This window comes from Oncorhynchus mykiss, chromosome 7 (assembly GCF_013265735.2).
Source record: "Oncorhynchus mykiss isolate Arlee chromosome 7, USDA_OmykA_1.1, whole genome shotgun sequence".
In the NCBI taxonomy this organism is placed as follows: domain Eukaryota; kingdom Metazoa; phylum Chordata; class Actinopteri; order Salmoniformes; family Salmonidae; genus Oncorhynchus; species Oncorhynchus mykiss.
This window is the reverse complement of record NC_048571.1, coordinates 83,253,254-83,280,643: the sequence shown is the minus strand read 5'-3', so window position 1 is coordinate 83,280,643 and position 27,390 is coordinate 83,253,254. Positions and strand designations below refer to the sequence as shown.

At 46.7% G+C, this 27,390-nt stretch overlaps 1 protein-coding gene across 1 annotated transcript in view; it reads right to left on the bottom strand.

The window, feature by feature from the left end:
* LOC118965370 (repetitive proline-rich cell wall protein 1-like) overlaps positions 1-15,108 on the bottom strand; it is a 44,837-nt gene extending 29,729 nt beyond the window's left edge. The window contains exons 1-2 of the mRNA XM_036984464.1: positions 15,089-15,108; positions 14,649-14,793 (exon numbers count right to left, since the gene is read on the bottom strand). Of these exons, the coding sequence (XP_036840359.1) occupies positions 14,649-14,793; positions 15,089-15,108 (165 nt within the window). The remainder of the gene's footprint in view (positions 1-14,648; positions 14,794-15,088) is intronic.
* Positions 15,109-27,390: the final 12,282 nt, after the last annotated feature.

Genomic DNA, 27,390 nt, shown 5'->3' with positions numbered 1-27,390 from the left:
ATAGCAGGCTAGCGTCTACTGCTGCTGCCTGCTGCTGCCTATTCAGCATAACTGCTTCAAAAAGCCTAAACTTTTTGCTGTAAGCAAAGGACAGAGAGTAACAGAGAGAGGGGGAGAGAGAGAGACAGAGAGTAACAGAGAGAGGGGGAGAGAGAGAGACAGAGAATGACAGAGAGAGGGGAGAGAGAGAGACAGAGAGTAACAGAGAGAGAAAGAGACAGAGGGAGAGAAAGTCCTCCAACCATTGCCATCTCCATTTCGCAGCAGGCTGAACAGCAGTCGTGGAGGTAGGTAGCTGGCTGCTGTGCCCGACTGCCCAGGCTCCTGTCCCCCACACCCAGCCTCTCCTTTATCTCTCTCCTCTCTTTCTCCTCTCCTCCTGTCGGACAGATTAATGGTGCCCATCCCTCCATCCTAGGGCCTGCTCGTCTGGTCGAAAAGCTGCCTGATGGGCTGATGATGAGCAGTAAGTCTCATCCAGACAGGCCCACCCATCTCTCTCTTGGTCTATCCATCACTTCTCTCTCTCTGCGCTCTTTCTCACTCGTTGTCTCTTTCCTTTATCTCTTTGTCTCCCTGTCTCTCCCTCATCACCTCTCTCTCTCCCCTCTCTCTCCCCTCTCTCTCCCTCAATCTATCTCTCAATCTATCTATATATTTATCTATCTATCTATCTATCAATCTATCTATCTACCTATCTACCTATCTACCTATCCACCTACCTACCTACCTACCTACCTACCTACCTACCTACCTACCTACCTACCTACCTACCTATCTATCTACATATCTATCTGATTCAATTCAAGGGGCTTTATTTTCATGGGAAACATATGTTAACATTGCCAAAGCAAGTGAAGTAGATAATACACAAAAGTGAAATTAGCAATAAAAATGAACAGTAAGATTACACTCACAGAAGTTCTAAAATAATAAAGACATTACAATGTCATATTATGTATATAGAGAGGGTTGTTACAATGTGAAAATGTTTAGAGTACAAAAGTGAAATTAAATAAACACAAATATGGGTTGTATTTACAATGGTGTTTGTTCTCCCTTTCCTTGTGGCAACAGGTCACCCATTTTGCTGCTGTGTTAAAACACTGTGGTATTTCACCCTGTAGATTTTCAAATTCTTTGTGGATCTGTGTAATCTCTCTCTCTCTCTTGCTCACACACATACAGTACATACTAGTGTGTTTCTTCATGATCCAATATGTCTATTTGTTGTATTTCGTTTGTCACATATGTGTTTAGCAGATTATATTGCAGGTGTATTTAAATACTTGTGCCTCTAGTTCCGACAGTGGAGCAATATCTAACAAGTAACAATTTCACAACAAATATCCAATACTCCCATACACCCAATACACACACATCTAAGTAAAGGAATGGAATTAAGACTATATAAATATATGGACGAGCAATGTCAGAGCTGCATAGACTGAGATACAGTAGAATAGTATAGAATAAAGTATAAACATATGAGATGAATAATGCAAGACATATAAACATTATTAAAGTGACATTATTAAACTGTGAGGTGTATAATTTTGTTTCAACAAAGATTTTGTCTAGGACCTCCCAAAAAACATTCTGTGTGACCCTGATTTAACTGCAGTTAAAGGTTGTTAACCTAACTAACCATTCAGGCTATTCAGTCAATGACTCTGCTGATTTGCTGTATCGTACCACTAGTGGAATAGAAACACGTCCTGTGCTCAAAATTAAAAATCATTTTACCTAGTTCCTTCATCCAAGATTGTTGCTCTGGCTCATTTAAAAATGCACAACTTGATGGTCCTAAGAGAAGAATGTGAAACATAAACAATAAAATATGAACAGTAAATATTACACTCACAGAAGTTCCAAAAGTATAGAGACATTTCAAATGTCATATTATGTCTACATACAGTGTTGTAACAATGTGCAAATAGTTAAAGTACAAAATGGTAAATAGATACACTGGGGAGAACAAGTATTTGATACACTGCCGATTTTGCATTTTGTTTTCCTACTTACAAAGCATTTAGAGGTCTGTCATTTTTATCATAGGCACACTTCAACTGTGAGACAGACAATCACATTGTATGATTTTTAAGTAATTCATTTGCATTTTATTGCATGACATGGGTTGTATTTACAATGGTGTTTGTTCTTCAATGGTTGCCCCTTTCTTGAGACAACAGGTCAGAAATCCTGCTGCTGTGATTGCACACTGTGGTATTTCACCCAATAGTTAAGGGAGTTTTTCAAAATTGTGTTTGTTTTCTAAATCTTTGTGGATCTGTGTAATCTGATGGAAATATATGTCTCTAATATGGTCATACATTTGGCAGGTTAGGAAGTGCAGGTCGGTTTCCACCTCATTTTGCAGGCTGTATGCACAAAGCCTGTCCCAAGAGCCAGTTCTGCATACAGCAGCCTTTCTCAATAGCAAGGCTATGCACACTAAATCTATAAATAGCCAAATCGTTTCCTTATTTTGTTGGTGAGTCACAGTGGTCAGGTATTCTGCCACTGTGTACTGTCTGTTTAGGGCCAAATATCATTCCAGTTTGCTCTGTTTTTTAGTAAGTTCTCTGCAAAGTTTTTACCTCTATGGGATCAGTCATTCCCCCCCCCCCCCCCTCCCCAGTGAAAGAATACCATGCTATTGTTTGAGGAGAGTGCCAAATTATGAACTTGAACATTTATTAATAGACCAATTAGGCACATTTGGGCAGTCTTGATGCAACATTTTGAACAGATGCAGACTAAAACTTTGCCCGTACACTGCTGACATCTAGTGGCCAAAAGTCTAAAGTGCACCTGAGCTAGACATTATGGCCTTTCACTTACATTTCAAATATGTACAAAAAATCTAATAAATGCATGTTTTTTTTTGTTTTACCTTTTACCAGATATAATGTGTTATATTCTACATCATTCATTTCACATTTTCACAATTTTCAAAGTGTTTCCTTTCAAATTGTATCAATAATATGCATATCCTTGCTTCATGGCCTTAGCTACAGGCAGTTAGATTTGGGTTCGTCATTTTAGATTATTTTTGAATTTTTTAAGTGTCCTTAAGAGGTTTCAACAACACTTTTCTGGATTTTTTTAATTAGCTTGTGTCGGCCTAATTCTGCTCTGCATGCAGTGTTTGGTGTTATACATTGTACCTGGAGAATGTTTTTGCAGAATTCTACATGCAGAATCTCAATTTGGTGTTTGTACCATTTTGCGAAAATCTTGGTGGGTGAGCAAACTTCAGACGGGCCTGGACATCGCTGGCTTGAGCAGGGGGACCCTGCGTGCGCTGCAGGATTTTAATCCATGACGGCGTAGTGTGTTATTAATTTAGTCAGACCTCATAACCATAAAGGGAAACGGGTTCTATAACTGATTCAAGTATTTTTTGCCAAATCTTAACTGGGATATCAAATGTTTTGTTTATTTTGATGGCGTAGAATGCCCTTCTTGTCTTGTCTTAGATCTTTCACAGCTTTGTGGAAGTTACCTGTGGTGCTGATGTTTAGACCAAGGTAGGTATAGTTTTGTGTGTGCTCTAGGGCAATGGTGTCTCGATGGAATTTGTATTTGTGGTCCTGGCAAATTGATCTTTTTTGGAACACCATTATTTTGGTCTTACTAAAGATCTAGGTGCTGCTGTAGGACTTCATTGGTTGGGGACAGAAGCACCAGATCATCAGCAAACAGTAGACATTTAACTTCAGAATCTAGTAGGGTGTGTCCGGGTGCTGCAGACTTTTCTAGTTGCCCTCGCCAATTCGTTGATATATGTTCAAAAGGGTGGGGCTCAAGCTGCATCCCTGTCTCACCCCACGGCCCTTTGGAAATACTTTTTTATTTTTTATTTTAACTGCAAACTTGTTGTTTGTGTACATCGATTTAATAATTGTGTATGTCTCTCTGTCTCTCTTTGAATGAGCCTCGCACTCTCTCTAAGAAATGATCAAGTAATATTTAGGTAACTGTGTGTATGACACCAACCATTTAAGTAAACAAAAATTTGACCTTTCCACCAAATAAGAATAAATTCATATAACATAATTTCAGCTACTACCCACATACAAATAAATCTGAAAATGACTAAATTGGCCCCTTGGAACACAAGTACAAACTCTAAACACTTGTAATGCCAGAACTTCATAACTTTTGATTGTGCATTCATTGGGGTTTCATACACATTTCACCCCTGAGTCATTCACAATACAAGTTTTCCGTGAAATACCATGAGTTTAGACACCAATACAACATACTGTATAATGATTGGCTCACCATTTAGTCATTTTAAATATAATTTAATCCAATAACAAACCAAAAAAGTATAAGACACATTTCAAACTATTATTTTTTAAGTGCTGAATTAAAAGAATAGTAGATTATAAATATATTTTTCTGTACAGTGCTGTCATGTACTGTCATGTTGTGTCTTGTCTCTGTCCTTTCCCTTCACCCTGTCTCCCTCTGCTGGTCGTTGTTAGGTTACCTTTTCTCCCCCGCTTTCCCCCAGCTGTTCCTTGTCTCCTCTAACTACCCATTCACCCCGTTTCCCACCTGTTCCCTTTTTCCCTCTGATTAGGTCCCTATATCTCTCTCTGTTTCTGTTCCTGTCCTTGTCGGATTCTTGTTTGTTGTGTTTCATGCCTGAGCCAGACTATCGTCATGTTTGCTGTAACCTTGTCCTGTCCTGTCGGAATCTGCCGGTCTATCTGAGCCTACCTATGTTTGGTTATTAAAGAAGCTCTGTTTAAGTTAGTTCGCTTTTGGGTCCTCATTCACTCACCATAACAGAAGAATCCGACCAAGAATGGACCCAGCGACTTCGGATCCTCTCCACTCAGCCGTCGGGATCCAGGGAGCGATGCTAGGCAGACACGAGCAGGAAGTGTCTGCTGCTCGACATGCCGTTGAGACCCTGGCCACCCAAGTCTCCAACCTCACAGAACAGGTTCACCATCTCCGCCTCGATCCACCGGCCACTTCCAGGGCTTTCGAATCTCCGGAGCCCAGAATCAATAACCCGCCGTGTTACTCTGGGGAGCCCACTGAATGCCGCTCGTTCCTCACCCAGTGTGATATTGTGTTTTCTCTCCAGCCCAACACTTACTCCAGGAGCACTGCTCGTGTCGCCTACGTCATATCTCTCCTTATTGGACGGGCTCGTGAGTGGGGCACGGCAATCTGGGAGGCAAGGGCTGAGTGTACTAACCAGTATCAGGACTTTAAGGAGGAGATGATACGGGTTTTTGATCGATCTGTTTTTGGGGAGGAGGCTTCCAGGGCCCTGTCTTCCCTATGTCAAGGCAATCGATCCATAACAGACTACTCTATTGAGTTTCGCACTCTTGCTGTCTCCAGTGGCTGGAACGAGCCGGCCTTGCTCGCTCGTCTTCTGGAGGGTTTCCGCGCAGAGGTAAAGGATGAGATTCTCTCCCGGGAGGTTCCTTCCAGCGTGGATTCCTTGATTGAACTCGCTATTCGCATTGAGCGACGGGTTGATCTTCGTCACCGAGCTCGTGGAAAGGAGCTCGCGCTCTCCGTCGCCTCCCTCTCCGCATCACTACCATCTTCCTCTGCCGGCTCGGGTGCTGAGCCCATGCAGCTGGGAGGTATCCGCATCTCGACTAAGGAGAGGGAACGGAGAATCACCAACCGCCTCTGTCTCTATTGCGGTTCCGCTGGTCATTTTGTCACTTCATGTCCAGTAAAAGGCCAGAGCTCGTCAGTAAGCGGAGGGCTACTGGTGAGCGCTACTACTCCTGTCTCTCCTTCAAGATCCTGCACTACCTTGTCGGTCCATCTACGCTGGACCGGTTCGTCAGCTTCCTGCAGTGCCTTAATAGACTCTGGGGCGGAGGGCTGTTTTATGGACGAGACCTGGGCTCGGGAACATGACATTCCTCTCAGACAGTTAAAGGAGCCCACGGCCTTGTTCGCCCTGGATGGTAGTCCTCTCCCCAGGATTCAGCGTGAGACGCTACCTTTAACCCTCACTGTTTCTGGTAATCATAGTGAAACCATTTCTTTTTTAATTTTTCGTTCACCTTTTACACCTGTTGTTTTGGGCCATCCCTGGCTAGTTTGTCATAATCCTTCCATTAATTGGTCTAGTAATTCTATCCTCTCCTGGAACGTCTCTTGTCATGTGAAATGTTTAATGTCTGCTATCCCTCCTGTTTCCTCTGTCTCTTCTTCACAGGAGGAGCCTGGTGATTTGACAGGGGTGCCGGAGGAATATCACGATCTGCGCACGGTGTTCAGTCGGTCCAGGGCCACCTCTCTTCCTCCACACCGGTCGTATGATTGTAGTATTGATCTCCTTCCGGGAACCACCCCCCCCCGGGGTAGACTATACTCTCTGTCGGCTCCCGAACGTAAGGCTCTCGAAGATTATTTGTCTGTAGCTCTTGACGCCGGTACCATAGTCCCCTCCTCCTCTCCCGCCGGAGCGGGGTTTTTTTTTGTCAAGAAGAAGGACGGGTCTCTGCGCCCCTGCATAGATTATCGAGGGCTGAATGACATAACAGTGAAGAATCGTTATCCGCTTCCTCTTATGTCTTCAGCCTTCGAGATCCTGCAGGGAGCCAGGTTTTTCACTAAGTTGGACCTTCGTAACGCTTACCATCTCGTGCGCATCAGGGAGGGGGACGAGTGGAAGACGGCGTTTAACACTCCGTTAGGGCACTTTGAATACCGGGTTCTTCCTTTCGGCCTCGCTAACGCTCCAGCTGTCTTTCAGGCATTAGTCAATGATGTCCTGAGAGACATGCTGAACATCTTTGTTTTCGTTTACCTTGACGATATCCTGATTTTTTTCACCGTCACTCCAGATTCATGTTCAGCACGTTCGACGTGTCCTCCAGCGCCTTTTAGAGAATTGTCTTTTTGTGAAGGCTGAGAAGTGCACTTTTCATGCCTCCTCCGTCACATTTCTCGGTTCTGTTATTTCCGCTGAAGGCATTAAGATGGATCCCGCTAAGGTCCAAGCTGTCATTGATTGGCCCGTCCCTAAGTCACGCGTCGAGCTGCAGCGCTTTCTCGGCTTCGCGAACTTCTATCGTCGTTTCATCCGTAATTTCGGTCAGGTGGCAGCTCCTCTCACAGCCCTTACTTCTGTCAAGACGTGCTTTAAGTGGTCCGTTTCCGCCCAGGGAGCTTTTGATCTCCTCAAGAATCGTTTTACATCCGCTCCTATCCTTGTTACACCTGACGTCTCTAGACAGTTCGTTGTCGAGGTTGACGCGTCAGAGGTGGGCGTGGGAGCCATCCTTTCTCAGCGCTCCCTCTCTGACGACAAGGTCCACCCATGCGCGTATTTTTCTCATCGCCTGTCGCCGTCGGAACGTAACTATGATGTGGGTAACCGCGAACTGCTCGCCATCCGGTTAGCCCTAGGCGAATGGCGACAGTGGTTGGAGGGGGCGACCGTTCCTTTTGTCGTTTGGACTGACCATAGGAACCTTGAGTACATCTGTTCTGCCAAACGACTTAATGCGCGTCAGGCGCGTTGGGCGCTGTTTTTCGCTCGTTTCGAGTTCGTGATTTCTTATCGTCCGGGCTCTAAGAACACCAAGCCTGATGCTTTGTCTCGTCTCTTCAGTTCTTCAGTAGCCTCCACTGACCCCGAGGGGATTCTCCCTGAGGGGCGTGTTGTCGGGTTGACTGTCTGGGGAATTGAGAGGCAGGTAAAACAAGCGCTCACTCACACTCCGTCGCCGCGCGCTTGTCCTAGGAACCTTCTTTTCGTTCCCGTTCCTACTCGTCTGGCCGTTCTTCAGTGGGCTCACTCTGCCAAGTTAGCCGGCCACCCTGGCGTTCGGGGTACGCTTGCTTCCATTCGCCAGCGTTTTTGGTGGCCCACCCGGGAGCATGACACGCGTCGTTTCGTGGCTGCTTGTTCGGTCTGCGCGCAGACTAAGTCCGGTAACTCTCCTCCTGCCGGCCGTCTCAGGCCGCTTCCTATTCCCTCTCGACCGTGGTCTCACATCGCCTTAGATTTTGTCACCGGACTGCCTTCGTCAGCGGGGAAGACTGTTATTCTTACGGTTGTCGATAGGTTCTCTAAGGCGGCTCATTTCATTCCCCTTGCTAAGCTTCCTTCTGCTAAAGAGACGGCACAAATCATCATCGAGAATGTTTTCAGAATTCATGGCCTTCCGTCAGACGTCGTTTCGGACAGAGGTCCGCAATTCACGTCTCAATTTTGGAGGGAGTTTTGCCGTTTGATTGGGGCTTCCGTCAGTCTCTCTTCCGGCTTTCACCCCCAGTCTAACGGTCAAGCAGAACGGGCCAATCAGACTATTGGTCGCATCTTACGCAGTCTTTCTTTTCGTAACCCTGCGTCTTGGTCAGAACAGCTCCCCTGGGCAGAATACGCCCACAACTCGCTTCCTTCGTCTGCGACCGGGCTATCTCCTTTTCAGAGTAGCCTCGGGTACCAGCCTCCGCTGTTCTCATCTCAGTTCGCCGAGTCCAGCGTCCCCTCCGCTCAGGCTTTTGTCCAACGTTGCGAGCGCACCTGGAAGAGGGTCAGGTCTGCACTTTGCCGTTATAGGACGCAGACTGTGAGGGCTGCTAATAAGCGTAGAACTAAGAGTCCTAGATATTGTCGCGGTCAGAGAGTTTGGCTCTCCACTCAGAACCTTCCCCTTAAGACGGCTTCTCGCAAGTTGACCCCGCGGTTCATTGGTCCGTTCCGTATTTCTCGGGTCATTAATCCTGTCGCAGTTCGACTTCTTCTTCCGCGATACCTTCGTCGCGTCCACCCGGTCTTCCATGTCTCCTGCATCAAGCCCGTCCTTCGCGCCCCCGCTCGTCTTCCCCCCCCCCCCCCCCCATCCTTGTCGAGGGCGCACCCATCTACAGGGTCCGTAGAATTTTGGACATGCGTCCTCGGGGCCGTGGTCACCAGTACCTCGTAGATTGGGAGGGGTACGGTCCTGAGGAGAGGAGTTGGGTTCCCTCTCGGGACGTGCTGGACCGTGCGCTGATCGAGGATTTCCTCCGTTGCCGCCAGGTTTCCTCCTCGAGTGCGCCAGGAGGCGCTCGGTGAGTGGGGGGGTACTGTCATGTACTGTCATGTTGTGTCTTGTCTCTGTCCTTTCCCTTCACCCTGTCTCCCTCTGCTGGTCGTTGTTAGGTTACCTTTTCTCCCCCGCTTTCCCCCAGCTGTTCCTTGTCTCCTCTAACTACCCATTCACCCCGTTTCCCACCTGTTCCCTTTTTCCCTCTGATTAGGTCCCTATATCTCTCTCTGTTTCTGTTCCTGTCCTTGTCGGATTCTTGTTTGTTGTGTTTCATGCCTGAGCCAGACTATCGTCATGTTTGCTGTAACCTTGTCCTGTCCTGTCGGAATCTGCCGGTCTATCTGAGCCTACCTATGTTTGGTTATTAAAGAAGCTCTGTTTAAGTTAGTTCGCTTTTGGGTCCTCATTCACTCACCATAACAGAAGAATCCGACCAAGAATGGACCCAGCGACTTCGGATCCTCTCCACTCAGCCGTCGGGATCCAGGGAGCGATGCTAGGCAGACACGAGCAGGAAGTGTCTGCTGCTCGACATGCCGTTGAGACCCTGGCCACCCAAGTCTCCAACCTCACAGAACAGGTTCACCATCTCCGCCTCGATCCACCGGCCACTTCCAGGGCTTTCGAATCTCCGGAGCCCAGAATCAATAACCCGCCGTGTTACTCTGGGGAGCCCACTGAATGCCGCTCGTTCCTCACCCAGTGTGATATTGTGTTTTCTCTCCAGCCCAACACTTACTCCAGGAGCACTGCTCGTGTCGCCTACGTCATATCTCTCCTTATTGGACGGGCTCGTGAGTGGGGCACGGCAATCTGGGAGGCAAGGGCTGAGTGTACTAACCAGTATCAGGACTTTAAGGAGGAGATGATACGGGTTTTTGATCGATCTGTTTTTGGGGAGGAGGCTTCCAGGGCCCTGTCTTCCCTATGTCAAGGCAATCGATCCATAACAGACTACTCTATTGAGTTTCGCACTCTTGCTGTCTCCAGTGGCTGGAACGAGCCGGCCTTGCTCGCTCGTCTTCTGGAGGGTTTCCGCGCAGAGGTAAAGGATGAGATTCTCTCCCGGGAGGTTCCTTCCAGCGTGGATTCCTTGATTGAACTCGCTATTCGCATTGAGCGACGGGTTGATCTTCGTCACCGAGCTCGTGGAAAGGAGCTCGCGCTCTCCGTCGCCTCCCTCTCCGCATCACTACCATCTTCCTCTGCCGGCTCGGGTGCTGAGCCCATGCAGCTGGGAGGTATCCGCATCTCGACTAAGGAGAGGGAACGGAGAATCACCAACCGCCTCTGTCTCTATTGCGGTTCCGCTGGTCATTTTGTCACTTCATGTCCAGTAAAAGGCCAGAGCTCGTCAGTAAGCGGAGGGCTACTGGTGAGCGCTACTACTCCTGTCTCTCCTTCAAGATCCTGCACTACCTTGTCGGTCCATCTACGCTGGACCGGTTCGTCAGCTTCCTGCAGTGCCTTAATAGACTCTGGGGCGGAGGGCTGTTTTATGGACGAGACCTGGGCTCGGGAACATGACATTCCTCTCAGACAGTTAAAGGAGCCCACGGCCTTGTTCGCCCTGGATGGTAGTCCTCTCCCCAGGATTCAGCGTGAGACGCTACCTTTAACCCTCACTGTTTCTGGTAATCATAGTGAAACCATTTCTTTTTAAATTTTTCGTTCACCTTTTACACCTGTTGTTTTGGGCCATCCCTGGCTAGTTTGTCATAATCCTTCCATTAATTGGTCTAGTAATTCTATCCTCTCCTGGAACGTCTCTTGTCATGTGAAATGTTTAATGTCTGCTATCCCTCCTGTTTCCTCTGTCTCTTCTTCACAGGAGGAGCCTGGTGATTTGACAGGGGTGCCGGAGGAATATCACGATCTGCGCACGGTGTTCAGTCGGTCCAGGGCCACCTCTCTTCCTCCACACCGGTCGTATGATTGTAGTATTGATCTCCTTCCGGGAACCACCCCCCCCCGGGGTAGACTATACTCTCTGTCGGCTCCCGAACGTAAGGCTCTCGAAGATTATTTGTCTGTAGCTCTTGACGCCGGTACCATAGTCCCCTCCTCCTCTCCCGCCGGAGCGGGGTTTTTTTTTGTCAAGAAGAAGGACGGGTCTCTGCGCCCCTGCATAGATTATCGAGGGCTGAATGACATAACAGTGAAGAATCGTTATCCGCTTCCTCTTATGTCTTCAGCCTTCGAGATCCTGCAGGGAGCCAGGTTTTTCACTAAGTTGGACCTTCGTAACGCTTACCATCTCGTGCGCATCAGGGAGGGGGACGAGTGGAAGACGGCGTTTAACACTCCGTTAGGGCACTTTGAATACCGGGTTCTTCCTTTCGGCCTCGCTAACGCTCCAGCTGTCTTTCAGGCATTAGTCAATGATGTCCTGAGAGACATGCTGAACATCTTTGTTTTCGTTTACCTTGACGATATCCTGATTTTTTTCACCGTCACTCCAGATTCATGTTCAGCACGTTCGACGTGTCCTCCAGCGCCTTTTAGAGAATTGTCTTTTTGTGAAGGCTGAGAAGTGCACTTTTCATGCCTCCTCCGTCACATTTCTCGGTTCTGTTATTTCCGCTGAAGGCATTAAGATGGATCCCGCTAAGGTCCAAGCTGTCATTGATTGGCCCGTCCCTAAGTCACGCGTCGAGCTGCAGCGCTTTCTCGGCTTCGCGAACTTCTATCGTCGTTTCATCCGTAATTTCGGTCAGGTGGCAGCTCCTCTCACAGCCCTTACTTCTGTCAAGACGTGCTTTAAGTGGTCCGTTTCCGCCCAGGGAGCTTTTGATCTCCTCAAGAATCGTTTTACATCCGCTCCTATCCTTGTTACACCTGACGTCTCTAGACAGTTCGTTGTCGAGGTTGACGCGTCAGAGGTGGGCGTGGGAGCCATCCTTTCTCAGCGCTCCCTCTCTGACGACAAGGTCCACCCATGCGCGTATTTTTCTCATCGCCTGTCGCCGTCGGAACGTAACTATGATGTGGGTAACCGCGAACTGCTCGCCATCCGGTTAGCCCTAGGCGAATGGCGACAGTGGTTGGAGGGGGCGACCGTTCCTTTTGTCGTTTGGACTGACCATAGGAACCTTGAGTACATCTGTTCTGCCAAACGACTTAATGCGCGTCAGGCGCGTTGGGCGCTGTTTTTCGCTCGTTTCGAGTTCGTGATTTCTTATCGTCCGGGCTCTAAGAACACCAAGCCTGATGCTTTGTCTCGTCTCTTCAGTTCTTCAGTAGCCTCCACTGACCCCGAGGGGATTCTCCCTGAGGGGCGTGTTGTCGGGTTGACTGTCTGGGGAATTGAGAGGCAGGTAAAACAAGCGCTCACTCACACTCCGTCGCCGCGCGCTTGTCCTAGGAACCTTCTTTTCGTTCCCGTTCCTACTCGTCTGGCCGTTCTTCAGTGGGCTCACTCTGCCAAGTTAGCCGGCCACCCTGGCGTTCGGGGTACGCTTGCTTCCATTCGCCAGCGTTTTTGGTGGCCCACCCGGGAGCATGACACGCGTCGTTTCGTGGCTGCTTGTTCGGTCTGCGCGCAGACTAAGTCCGGTAACTCTCCTCCTGCCGGCCGTCTCAGGCCGCTTCCTATTCCCTCTCGACCGTGGTCTCACATCGCCTTAGATTTTGTCACCGGACTGCCTTCGTCAGCGGGGAAGACTGTTATTCTTACGGTTGTCGATAGGTTCTCTAAGGCGGCTCATTTCATTCCCCTTGCTAAGCTTCCTTCTGCTAAAGAGACGGCACAAATCATCATCGAGAATGTTTTCAGAATTCATGGCCTTCCGTCAGACGTCGTTTCGGACAGAGGTCCGCAATTCACGTCTCAATTTTGGAGGGAGTTTTGCCGTTTGATTGGGGCTTCCGTCAGTCTCTCTTCCGGCTTTCACCCCCAGTCTAACGGTCAAGCAGAACGGGCCAATCAGACTATTGGTCGCATCTTACGCAGTCTTTCTTTTCGTAACCCTGCGTCTTGGTCAGAACAGCTCCCCTGGGCAGAATACGCCCACAACTCGCTTCCTTCGTCTGCGACCGGGCTATCTCCTTTTCAGAGTAGCCTCGGGTACCAGCCTCCGCTGTTCTCATCTCAGTTCGCCGAGTCCAGCGTCCCCTCCGCTCAGGCTTTTGTCCAACGTTGCGAGCGCACCTGGAAGAGGGTCAGGTCTGCACTTTGCCGTTATAGGACGCAGACTGTGAGGGCTGCTAATAAGCGTAGAACTAAGAGTCCTAGATATTGTCGCGGTCAGAGAGTTTGGCTCTCCACTCAGAACCTTCCCCTTAAGACGGCTTCTCGCAAGTTGACCCCGTGGTTCATTGGTCCGTTCCGTATTTCTCGGGTCATTAATCCTGTCGCAGTTCGACTTCTTCTTCCGCGATACCTTCGTCGCGTCCACCCGGTCTTCCATGTCTCCTGCATCAAGCCCGTCCTTCGCGCCCCCGCTCGTCTTCCCCCCCCCCCCCCCCCATCCTTGTCGAGGGCGCACCCATCTACAGGGTCCGTAGAATTTTGGACATGCGTCCTCGGGGCCGTGGTCACCAGTACCTCGTAGATTGGGAGGGGTACGGTCCTGAGGAGAGGAGTTGGGTTCCCTCTCGGGACGTGCTGGACCGTGCGCTGATCGAGGATTTCCTCCGTTGCCGCCAGGTTTCCTCCTCGAGTGCGCCAGGAGGCGCTCGGTGAGTGGGGGGGTACTGTCATGTACTGTCATGTTGTGTCTTGTCTCTGTCCTTTCCCTTCACCCTGTCTCCCTCTGCTGGTCGTTGTTAGGTTACCTTTTCTCCCCCGCTTTCCCCCAGCTGTTCCTTGTCTCCTCTAACTACCCATTCACCCCGTTTCCCACCTGTTCCCTTTTTCCCTCTGATTAGGTCCCTATATCTCTCTCTGTTTCTGTTCCTGTCCTTGTCGGATTCTTGTTTGTTGTGTTTCATGCCTGAGCCAGACTATCGTCATGTTTGCTGTAACCTTGTCCTGTCCTGTCGGAATCTGCCGGTCTATCTGAGCCTACCTATGTTTGGTTATTAAAGAAGCTCTGTTTAAGTTAGTTCGCTTTTGGGTCCTCATTCACTCACCATAACAAGTGCTTTACTATAACTACAAGTAACAAAATATATATGTGTATCCAATGGCAGGTCGTGATGTTGAGCATGTTGAGAAATGTCAGTCTTAAAAATTAATTATACTCATACTGTACATAGATTAGGAAGTCGAGAGGGCAGGGTGGGGGCAGATTGTTGACTAGTGGTGGCTGTTCAGCAGTCTGATGATCTGGGAGTAGAAGTTATTGACCAGTCTGACAGGTTTTTTTTTGCCATGACTCTCCTATACTGCCCGCCTCTGAGTAATGGTTGCGGGGAGAACAGGCCAAGCCTCAGGTGGCTGATGTCCTTGATGATCTCCTTGGCCATCCTGCGACACCTGGTGTTGTAGGTGTCCTGGAGGGCAGGCAGTGTGCACCCCATGGCGTGTTCGGCTGAGTGTACCACCTTCTATAGTGCTTCGTGGTCAGCGGCGGTGGATTTGCCATACTGATAGTATGATCTCCAAGTTACACTTTGAGGGCCCTCTGGGACAGGCCGGAATTCTTCAGCCTCCTGAGGTAATACCTTCACTACTGCGTCCGTGTGATTTGAACATTTCAGCTCCTCAGAGATGTGTTTTTGACCATCTCCATGGCGACCCCGTTGATGAGGATTGGGGGCGTTCCCAGCCTGGTTGCTCCTGAAGTCCACAATCAGCTCCTTTGTTTTACTGAGAGGATAGGTTGCATCAGTCCTAGGGCCAAGAGCTTAAAGGGCACTACGGTATTGAAGGCCGAGCTGTAGTCAATGAACAGCATCCTCACATACGCATTCCTTTTGTCCAGGTGGGTGAGTACAATTGTGATTGCGTGGTCCATGTATCTGTCGGGCGGTAGGTGAATAGGAGAGGGTAGAATGTGTCAGGTAGGGATAATTTGATGTGGTCTTTGACTAGCCTCTTGAAGCACTTCATAATGATGGAATTGAGTACTACGGGTCAGAAGTCATTCAGTTCAGTTGCTTACCTTTTCTTGGACATGGGCATGATAGTGGAAGCAGATGGGAATATCTAGCCTGAGCTAGATAGAGTTTGCACATAACAGCTCGCTGGTCTGCACGTGCTCTGAAGAAGCGACTACTGATGCTGTCTGGGCCAGCAGCCTGCTTCATTTTTACATTAGCCAACTGGTTGGCAATACCCCTATTTCTGATGATTTGTTGATTTGTCCTACCTATGGATGCTGTTCCATGTACTGTACATACATGCAATACATAGTTGGTTACTGTAAAAACATAGCATAGTGTTATATGCCATTCCTGCCCCAATCACCATTGTCCAAGATCACCTTTTCTATAGAAAATTATAAACTGGGTGGTTCGAGCCCAGAATGCTGTTTGGCTGACAGCTGTGGTATATTGGACCGTATACCACAGGTACGACAAAACAATATTTTTTACAGCTCTAATTACATTGGTAACGTGTTTAAAAATAGCAATAAGGCGCCTCTGGGGTTTGTGGTATAACTTCTTTGGGGTAGGGGGCAGTATTGGGTAGCTGCCTGTAACTCAGCCGTAAAAGCTAGAATATGCATATAATTAGTCCATTTGGATAGAAAACCCTCTGAAGGTTGATGTCTGTGAGTATAACAGAACTCATATGGCAGGAAAAAACCTGAGAAAAAATCCAACCAGGAAGTGGGAAATCAGAGGTTTGTAGTTTTTCAACTCAGCCCCCATTGAAGATACAGGGTTATATTAGTTATGTTTCACTTCCCAAGGCTTCCACTAGATGTCAACAGTATTTAGAACCTGTTTTGAGGATTCTACTCTAAAGGAGGGGCTCATAAGGGCTCTTTGAGTGAGTGGTCTGGCAGAGTGCCACAGCCTCGGTCTGGCGCGCTCACGTGAAAGGTAGCTACTTTCCACTTAATTTGTACAGACAAAGGAATTGTCCGGTTGGAACATTAATTAAGTTTTGTGTTAAAAACATCGTAAAGATTGATTCCATACTTAGTTTGGCATGTTTCTACGGGCTGTAACGGAACTTTTTCAACTTTTCTTCCAACTTTTTTTTTGTTTAACAAACGCCCTAACAAATGAAGATATTTGGACATAACTGATGGACATTATTGAACAAATCAAACATTTATGGTGGAACTGGGATTCCTGGGAGTGCATTCTGATGAAGATCATAAAAAGTAAGTGAATATTTAAAATGCAATTTCTGAGTAATGTTGACTACCCAATATGGCGGGTATCTTTTTGGCTGCTTTGTTGTCTAAAGGCTGTACTCAGATTATTGCATGGTTTGCTTTCTCTGTAAAGTTGTTTTGAAATCTGACACAGCGGTTGCATTAAGGAGAAGTTTATCTAAAGTTCCATGTATAATAGTTGTATCTTTATAAATGTTTATTGTGAGCATTTCTGTAAATATATGTGGCTCTCTGCAATATCGGCGCATGTTTTAGAACTACTGACCGTAACGCGCCAATGTAAACTCAGATTTTTTTTATAGAACTATGAACTTTATCAAACAAAACATATATGTATTGTGTAACATGAAGTCCAATGAGTGTCATCTGATGAAGATCATCAAAGGTTAGTGATTAATTTTATCTCTATTTCTGCTTTTTATGACTCCTCTCTTTGGTTGAAAAAAAGGGCTGTGTTTTTCTGTGGCTTGGTGGTGACCTATCATAATCGTTTGTGGTGCTTTCGCTATAAATCCTTTTTGAAATCAGACACTGTGGCTGGATTAATGAGAATTTTATCTTTAAAATGGTGTAAAATACTTGAATGCTTGAGGAATTTTAATAATGAGATTTTTGTTGTTTTGAATTTGGCGCCCTGCACATTCACTGGCTATCCTAGACAGGATATGGCCAATATACCATGGCTAAGGTCTGTATTCAGGCACTCCGCATTGCGTCGTGCATAAAGACCAGCCCTTTGCTGTGGTATATTGGCCATACACCACACCTCCTCGGGCCTTATTGCTTAAATATATCACTCAACTGATAGAGTATCGCCTGTCTGCCCCAGGACGTCTTCCTGGGTCCTCGGAGGTGGTTCCAGATCTCTCCCCCATTCCTGCAATTCCCGTACCAGGATCTCTGGGAGGTGTTCAGCAAGTCCTGGCCCACTTCCCTTCCGCCGCTTGGCCCCTACGACTGTGGGATTGACCTTCTCCCTAGCACCACGCCGTCCCGGGATGTCTGTACTCGCCGTCGGGACCTACAACCAAGGCTATGAAGGACTACATTGGGGACTCCCTAGCTACTGGATTTATCCGTTCCTCTTCCTCTCCCGCTGGCGCAGGGTTCTTTTTCATGGAGAAGATGGACAAGACCCTGCGCCCGTGCATTGATTACCGGGGACTCAATGACATTACTCTTAAGAACCGTTACCTAATACTCCTAATTTCCTTGGCCTTCGATCCGCTCCAGGGGGCCACTGTATTCTCCAAGCTGTATCTACGTAACGCCTACCGCCTGGTGTGGATATGAGAGGGCAACGAGTGGAAGACCGCCTTCAACACGGCCAGAGGCCACTACGAATATCTGGTCATGCCCTTTGACCTCACCAAAGCGTGTTCCAGGCTCTGGTGAATGACGTTCTCCGCGACATGCTGAACCGGTTTGTCTTCATCTACATTGATGACATTCTCGTCTTCTCCCGCTCCCCCAAGAACACGTGTTCCATGTTCGGCAGGTTCTCCAGCGCCTTCTGGAGAACCAGTTGTTCGTTAATATCAGGCTAGGGTCCTTTTTTCTCAATTTCCGCCTGACTGATTTGCCCGAAGTAATCTGCGTGTTACTCAGGCCCTGAAGCCAGGATATGCATATAATTGGTACTATTGGAAAGGAAACGCTTTTAAGTTTGTAGAAATGTTTTAATAATGTAGGAGACTATAACACAATAGATATGGTAGGAGAAAATCCAAAGAAAAACCAACCAGATTTTTTCAAGTATTCGTATTTATTAAAAGTATTATGAATACTTACCACGCTGCACCTTGGTCCTCTTCTCCTTCTCCCGACGACAATCGTTACAGTGAGAGTTAATTATATTGTTAAAAAATGACAATAAATTCATATAAAAAATCCAATGAATATTGCATTTTCAAAAGCAGATACTTAGATTGGAATATCTAAATATCTGTATCCAAATTGAAAGAGTGACTGTTAATTTGTTTGATGAACTCAGTCAATTGACATTGTGGTTAGTTTTAAAACATGCAACATTTTTATGATCTGTTTAGATTAGAGTTTAGAAAAATGTTTCACATACTGTACTTGTAAAAAATGCACCAAAAGTTACAAAAAAAAATGTATACGTTTATGGAGAAAAACCTTTATTAAAAAGAAAGAGATTATACTTCCCGCATGTCTACAATTTCAGTGTAATTTAAACAGGCTAAGTGGTCAGTGAAAGAAGAGCTAGGTTATTAGCTAGCTGTGTATGTCAGTAAGATAGCTAGCTACAATAGTTAGCTACACAGCTGATCCAGACACTGGACTGGCGACCTTCGTCCTTGCAGGAGATAGCCACAGTTTTTTCCCTCCCAATTGCAAGCTATTAAATCACTGTCACACCATTTGTAATAATTTAGCTAGCTAGTTATTCTGCCTATTTCATGGAGAATCATACGAGAGCGCAGTGGTATAAAAAATGAGGAACTATGTTTTTCATTTTTTTGAATTGAGGATGCTCAATAGTCAAATTTTAATATGAGTTCCACGTTCTACAAGACAGATTGAAGGAGTGACAAGTGAGACAATGGAAAAATGGAAGAAGAGATTGCTAACATATTTCATATTACCTCAGATTTCCTACCATATTAACTGCCCTTCCAACAATGGTGGGGCCATCGAGAGCCCATCACATACACACTCACACATGCACACACACGCGCGCACACACACACAATCTCTGCCCATTGTGACACATTGATGATGTATATGTCCTGTCATGGTATTATTTATATGGTAAAGGGTAAATTGTATCTGGATTACATGAAGCACCTCTCCTGACACCAGACCACCCTGCAGCTGTCTCTGTGTATTTATATTACCCTCTCTCACACGGCAAACAAATTTAACACTGAACAGATTAAACAAATAGCCATATTGATCACTAAGTAATGGAATCTTATCCGGTACTCTCCCTGGCTTTCCACAACAAAGGTTTAATTTCCTTTCTCTGCTCCAACAGAGTCATTCATACTATCTGGGATGGTAATGCTTCTGAAATCGTAATGTAGAGACGGTAATGCATCTGAAATCGTAATGCCGAGACGGAAATGCATCTGTTATTGTAATGTAGAGACGGTAATGCATCTGAAATCATAATGTAGAGACGGTAATGCATCTGAAATTGTAATGTAGAGACGATAATGCATCTGAAATTGTAATGTAGAGACGATAATGCATCTGAAATCGTAATGTAGAGACGGTAATGCATCTAAAATCGTAATGTAGAGACGGTAATGCATCTAAAATCGTAATGTAGAGACGGTAATGCATCTGAAATCATAATGTAGAGACGGTAATGCATCTAAAATCATAATGTAGAGACGGTAATGCATCTGAAATAACAATAACTGCTGCAATAACTCCCTCCCTTCTGATCTTCTTTTCCAATGGGGTTTGAGAAGGAGGTGAGGAGAGAGGAGGTGAGGAGAGAGGAAGCGAGGAGTATGCAATTGAGGTTCTTCCTGAGACTCCAAATCCTTCACACACACATGCGCACACACACGCACCCATGCACCCACGCACACATGCAAACATGCACCCACCCACACACCCACCCACCCACCCACACACACACACACACACACACACACACACACACACACACACACACACACACACACACACACACACACACACACACGCACGCACGCACGCACACACACACACACACACACACACACACACACACACACACACTGATTGGCCACCTCCCCAGACAGATGTTACAGGCCGTTGTACCAGGCCGACATTAGTTACACTAAAGCCCAAAAGCCTCAGCCGATAAGAGATGGAACGTTTTGTTTTTCTTTGTTCTGAAGATTCACATGTCTAATCCTAAACAAATCCATTCATATTCAGCCCCGTTTGAGCCAGCCAGCATGGTACCATGCCTGCTGTCTCCTCTCTCTGTCCTCTCTCTCTATCTAGGACCCTTCAGAGCCAGCACAGAGCTATGTAGAAGCAATGGTGAGTTAGTGGAAAGCTGGGTAGAGGCTGTGTTGACTCTGTGAATATGAATAGGGGGCCTCCACACAGGGAAGGAGGAACTGCTTTCACTTGTATGCTATCTAACGTTTTGAAAACAGACAGACGGAGCGTTACATGATCACCGAGTAAAGGTGAACCTTGACGACACCAATGTGAAACAAAAACAAAATGCTGCAACTTTCTCGTTCTGGGTTTGGAAATGTATTTTGGATATCTAGCTTTTGTGGATATCTACAAGGGTTCGATTAAATTCCATTTCAATTCCAATTCATTCAGGAAGTACCCGGAAAATTGAATTATAATTCTCTTCGACGCTTGTCAATCAGGAAAATGTGGAATTGGAATTAGCTTTTTTTTTGAATGACTGGAATTTAAATGGAATGGACCACAACCATGATATATCCTAGTCAACCCATGACACACAACCTCTCAGTGCCAGGCAGGCAGGAAGGTGGAGTAGGTTGTTAATACCCCAGCAGATGTGAACTAGGCCTTATTTCTTTGAGTTAACATGCAGCTAAGGCCTTATTTCCTCCAGTTAACATGCCTTATTTCCTCCAGTTAACATGCGGGGGGGCTTATTTCCTTCAGTTAACATGCAGCTGAGTCCTTATTTCCTCCAGTTAATATGTGGAAGGGCTAATTTCCTCCAGTTAACATGCAGAGTTGCTTATTTCCCCCGGTTAACAGGTGGAGGGGCTAATTTTCTCAAATTAACATGGAGCTAAGTCCTTATTTCCTCCAGTTAATTAACATGTGGAGGGGGTAATTTTCTCCAGTTAATATGCAGCTGATGCCTTATTTTCTCCAGTTAACATGCAGAGGGGCTTATTTCATCCATTTAACATGCAGAGTTTCTTATTTCCTCCAGTTAACATGCGTAAGGGCTTAAGTTTTCAGTTAACATGCGGAAGGGAATATTTAAACTAGTTAAAAATGGAGGGGCTTATTTCATCCAGTTAACATGCTGAGTGGGTTATTACCCCCAATTAACATGTGGAGGGCCTGATTTCCTCCAGTTACAATGTGGAGGGGCTTATTTCCTCCAGCTAAAATGCGGAGGGCCTCATTTACTCCAGTTAACATGAGAAAGGGCTTAATTCCTCCAGTTAACATGTGAAAGTGGTTATTTCCTCCAGTTAACATGCAGCTAAGGCCTTATTTCCTCCAGTTAACCATGATGAGGTGTTAACGTCCACCAGTTAACATGTGGGGGAGCTTATTTCCTCCATTTAACATGTGGGGGTGGTTTTAAACTCCAGTTTAACATGCTAAGTGGCTTATTTCCTCCAGTTAACAAGAAGCTAAGGCCTTATTTCCTCCATTAAACACATGGAGGTGGTTTTATCCTCCAGTTTAACATGCAGCTAAGTGGCTTATTTCCTCCAGTTAACAGGAAGCTAAGGCCTTATTTCCTCCAGTTAACAGGAAGCTAAGGCCTTATTTCCTCCAGTTAACATTCTAAGCTAAGGACTTATTTCCTCCAGGTTAATATGTGGAGGGGCTTATTTCCTCCAGTTAACTTGCGGCCGGGCTAATTTCCTCCAGTTAACTTGTAGAGTGTCCTATTTCTTCCAGTTAACATATGGAGGTGGTTAAATCCTTCAGCTAACATTCAGCTAAGGCCTTATTTCCTCCAGTTAAAATGCAGAGTTTCTTACTTCCTCCAGTTAACATGCAGCCGAGGCCTTATTTCCTCCAGTTAACATGTAGAGGGTTTAATTCCTCCAGTTAACATTCGGAGGACCTGGTTTCCTCCAATTACAATGTGGAGGTGGTTTTATCCCCCAGATTAACATGCAGCTAAGTGTCTTTTTCTTTCAGTTATCATGAGGAGGGCCTTATTTCCTCCAGTTAACATGAAGCTACGGCCTTATTTCCTTCAGTTAACATGCAGCTAAGGCCTTATTTCCTCCAGTTAACTTGAAGCTAAGGCCTCATTTCCTCCAGTTAAAATGAAGCTAAGGCCTTTTTACCTCCAGTTACAATGTGGAGGGGCTTATTTCCTCCAGCTAAAATGCGGAGGGCCTTTTTTCTCCAGTTAACATGCTAAGGGACTTACTTCCTTCAGTTAACATGTGGAGGTGGTTTTATCTTCCAGTTAACATGCAGCTAAGTGGAATATTTCCTCCAGCTAACTTTCGGCTAAGGCCTTTTTTCCTCCAGTTAACATGCAGCTGAGGTCTTATATCCTCCAGCTAACATGCTGAGGGGGTTGTTTCCTCCAATTAACGTTTGGAAGGGCTTATTTCCTTCAGTTAACATGCAGAGGGACTTATTTACTCCAGTTAACATGCAACTGAGTCCTTATTTCCTCCAATTAAATTGTGGAGGGGCTTATTTCCTCCAGTTAACATGCAGAGGGGCTTATTTTTCTCCAGTTAACATGCGGGGGGAGGGGGGGATTTGTTCAGTTAACTTCTTGCTCCTACCTGAGACGCAGACTTCTCAACTAGACACCTGGAAATGCAAATGCGCTACGCTAAATGCTAAATGTACTCAAACGTTCATTAAAACACACATGCAGGGTATTGAATTAAAGCTACACTCGTTGTGAATCTAGCCAACAAGTCAGATTTTTAAAATGCTTTTCGGCGAAAGCATGAGAAGCTATTATCTGATAGCATGCAACACCCCGAAATACCTGAAGGCGACGTAAACAAAATAATTAGCGTAGCCGGCGCTACACAAATAGCAGAAATAAAATATAAAACATTCATTACCTTTGACGAGCTTTTTTGTTGGCACTCCTATATGCCCCATAAACATCACTATTGGGTCTTTTTTCGATTAAATCGGTCCATATGTACCCAAAATATCCATCTATGGAAACTGTGTGATTCAGAAAAAAACACTGTTTCAAAACGCAGCGTCATTTTTTTAAATAAAAAAAAAAATAATACTTTTGTAATCCAACTTTAGGTATTAGTAAACGTTAATAATCTATCAAATTGAACACGGGGCGATGTGTATTCAATAGCTCCACGTCTTCAAATCATGTTTGGGAAATCTCTCTTCCAAGACGTCCTGTCGGAGACCGGATGGAATGGAATCTCTCTCCTTTGTTTGACCAATAAATAACTCTCAGGAAAATGACAAGACTGGCGACATCGTGTGGAAGCTGTAGGAATTGCAATCTCGGCCCTATTTAATTTGGTGTCCCTTAAACAATACATGCAAGTGGCGCATGGATATTTTTTTCAGTTTTCAGTGACCAGTTTTTCTTGCGCTTTTCGATGAAACACACGCTCTGTTATAGTCACAGCCGTGATTTAACCAGTTTTAGGGTAGACGGAAGAGGTTTTAACATGCAACTGAGTCCTTATTTCCTCCAGTTAATATGTGGAGGGGCTTATTTCCTCCAGTTATCATGCATAGTGGCTTATTTCCTCCGGTTAACAGGTGGAGGTGGTTATAACCTCCAGTTAACATTCAGCTAAGGCCTTATTTCCAGTTAACATGCAGCAGAGGTCTTATTTACTCCAGTTAACATGCAGTGTGGCTTATTTCCTACAGTCAACACACAGCTTATTTCCTATTAATAAATAGATGGTCAACCGGAAGAGCTAAACTCCTTACCAAATTCCCCAGGGACAGAGTGCCACACTTCCATCTGCTGGGCTTCCTGTACTGTCTGATAAACACACACACACACACACACACACACACACACACACACACACACACACACACACACACACACACACACACACACACACACACACACACACACACACACACACACACACACACACACATACACACATACACACACACGCACACATACGCACGCACGCACACACACACACACACACACACACACACACACCACTTCAAGGGAAAGGCCATGGTCCCATCTGTTCATTTCAATTGATGTCCTTCTCACCCCTCACAGCTAGGTCACACCAGATCCAATGAAGTATCTATTCGCCCAGGCCCCCAGGATGTCGGGAGATGCTTTCTACACTGGCCAATAGGGGCAAAAGTGAGCGTTATTACCCTCAAGTAGGCTAGCGGCATGCTAGGACATGGTGGATGGGGATGGCGGATGGGCGTAAAGCCACGAGCTCCGGCTCCGAGCTAGGCACTCCTTTTATTAAAATGTTTTCCTATCTCAAACCTTAAACCTTAAATGGAATCAAGGCCTAAACTTTACTGTCAAACTTTATGTTTCTCCCCTCCGCCAGACAAACACTGAATACTGAAGTCAGACAATGAGATCTTGTTGGCTCTTGTCCCCTCCTCTCTTCTTATTCTCCCTGCTTCTCCCTCTCCTTCCCCTCTCCCCCTGCATTGCCACCTCACCTCTCCCTCTCTCCTCTCCATTTCTCCCCCCCATCTCCTCTTCCCCTCCCCTATCCCCCTCTCCTCTCCCCTTATCCTTGTTCCCCTCTCCTCTCCCCCTCTCCTCTCCCCTTCTTCTCCCTGCTCCTCCCTCCTTTCTCATCTCCTCTCCCCTTCTATTCCCCGCTCCTCCCCTCTCCTCACCACCTCTCCTCCCTCTCCTCTCCCCTCTCCTCTCACCACCTATCCTCCTTCTCTGCTCCCCCAACACCTCTCCTCCCTCTCTGCTCCCCCCTCTCCTCCCCCCTCACCACCTATCCTCCCTCTCTGCCCCCCCCACCACCTCTCCTCCCTCTCTGCGCCCCCCTCTCCTCTCCCCTCACCACCTCTCCTCCATCTCTGCTCCCCCCCACCACCTCTCCTCCTCTCTCCCTCCCTCTCCTCTCCCCTCACCACCTCTCCTCCCTCTCTGCTCCCCCCACCACCTCTCCTCCCTCCCCCTCTCTCCCCTCACCACCTCTCCTCCCTCTCTGCTCCCCCCCACCACCTCTCCTCCTCTCTCCCTCCCCCTCTCTCCTCTCACCACCTCTCCTCCCTCTCTGCTCAACCCAACCACCTCTCCTCCTCTCTCCCTCCCCCTCTCCCCCTCTCCTCCCTCTCTGCTCCCCCCACCACCTCTCCTCCTCTCTCCCCCTCCCTCTCCTCTCCCCTCACCACCTCTCCTCCTTCTCTGCTCCCCCCTCTCCTCCCCCCCACCACCTCTCCTCCCTCTCTGCTCCCCCCCACCACCTCTCCTCCCTCTCTGCTCCCCCCTCTCCCCTCACCACCTCTCCTCCCTCTCTGCTCCCCCCACCACCTCTCCTCCTCTCTCCCCCTCCCTCTCCTCTCCCCTCACCACCTCTCCTCTCTCCGCTGCCCCCCTCACCACTTCTCCTCCTCTCTCCCTCCCCCTCTCTCCCCCCACCACCTCTCCTCCTCTCTCCCTCCCCCTCTCTCCCCCACCACCTCTCCTCCTCTCTCCCCCTCCCTCCGCTGCCCCCCTCACCACCTCTCCTCCCTCCGCTGCCCCCCTCACCACCTCTCCTCCCTCCGCTGCCCCCCTCACCACTTCTCCTTCTGCAGGATAGCGATGAAGACAAAAAACCTTCACATTTTTTTTTTATTTTTTTACTTGACCTGTATTCACACACTGTGTCAAAGAAAAAACACTCAAAGTCCTCTTTAATACATTTTTAAAGGGGATGAAATGTCGTGCTTCCGTTCCAATCTGCCTCTGTGTGAGTAGAGCCACGTTCTGAGGAGGGCTTTTGCTACATGGTTACATATTACTATTAAATACATTTAGAGGGAAGTAGACAAATGGAGAACAGGGCTGCGTTCCAAATGGCATACAATCCCCTTTATAGTGCACTACTATGGGCCCTGGTCAAAAATAGTGCACTATATATGGGAAAAAAAAACTGCTATTTAGGACGCAGATCACATTCCCCGTCAGATTTTCTGCTGACCACCTCGACCGACGCCTCGGGAGAAGGAGGGGAAATTGAATTTTCAAATGGCCTTTTCCTTCTATCAAAGTGGTGAATGCATAAAATGACTGGAAATTGATATACATTCTTTATAAAGGGAAAAGAAGTAATGTAGTGTAGGCTATTGTTTTGATAAACTAGAGTACTGGCACTGCTTCCACATCTGTTGTTATTTGTTGCTATTAAGGATGCTCCCTACTGTTTTAGTAAAGACTCAGTAGGCATCCAGAATGGCACCCTATTCCATACTTTTCACTCTATGTAGGGAATAGGGTGCCATTGTGGATGCATCCACTGGCTCAGGTATGCAGATTAGATCTTTTACAATGCGGGACATATTTTACTATGATGTCAGTCAGCAAGGCATAGACCCGCCCAACTCAGAATTCAGAGGATCAGAGAGGAACAAAGGAGACACAAATAAGAGTTTCTCACTCACTAACCCTAGCCCTCCTCTTCACATCTCTAATGGGACTTTCACAAGGAAAGGATCTATCTTCCTTCATCTCATGGAATTATGAAAATAAACTACCTTTCCTTAAAGAGTCTGATGTGGAAGGCATTGTACGTTCAGCTACATTTCAACCGCCCTTGGTACCATGTAATGCGTGAAGACTGACCACCAGCAGATAGCTATGTGACTTGTTAGCAAAGATTGCGATAACTAGCCTAACCCGTTCATCTGTGGTGTTAGTTAGCTATATTAGCTACTATGCTACTAACCCGTTCATCTGTGGTTTTAGCTACCTAGTTAGCTATATTAGCTATTATCAAATCAAATTCGTTTATAAAGCCCTTCTTACATCAGCTGATATCTCAAAGTGCTGTACAGAAACCCAGCCTAAAACCCCAAACAGCAAGCAATGCAAGGCTAGGAAAAACTCCCTAGAAAGGCCAGAACCTAGGAAGAAACCTAGAGAGGAACCAGGCTATGAGGGGTGGCCAGTCCTCTCCTGGCTGTGCCGGGTGGAGATTATAACAGAACATGGCCAACATGTTCAAATCTTCATAGATGACCAGCAGGGTCAAATAATAATACTAATAATACTATGCTACTAACCCCTTCATCTGTGGTGTTAGCTAGCTAGTTAGCTATATTAGCTACTGTGCTACTAACCCCTTCATATGTGGTGTTAGCTAGCTAGTTAGCTGTATTAGCTACTGTGCTACTAACCCCTTCATCTGTGGTGTTAGCTGGATAGTTAGCTATTTAACTGCTATGCTACTCACCCCTTCATCTGTGGGGTTAGCCAGCTAGTTAGAAATATTAGC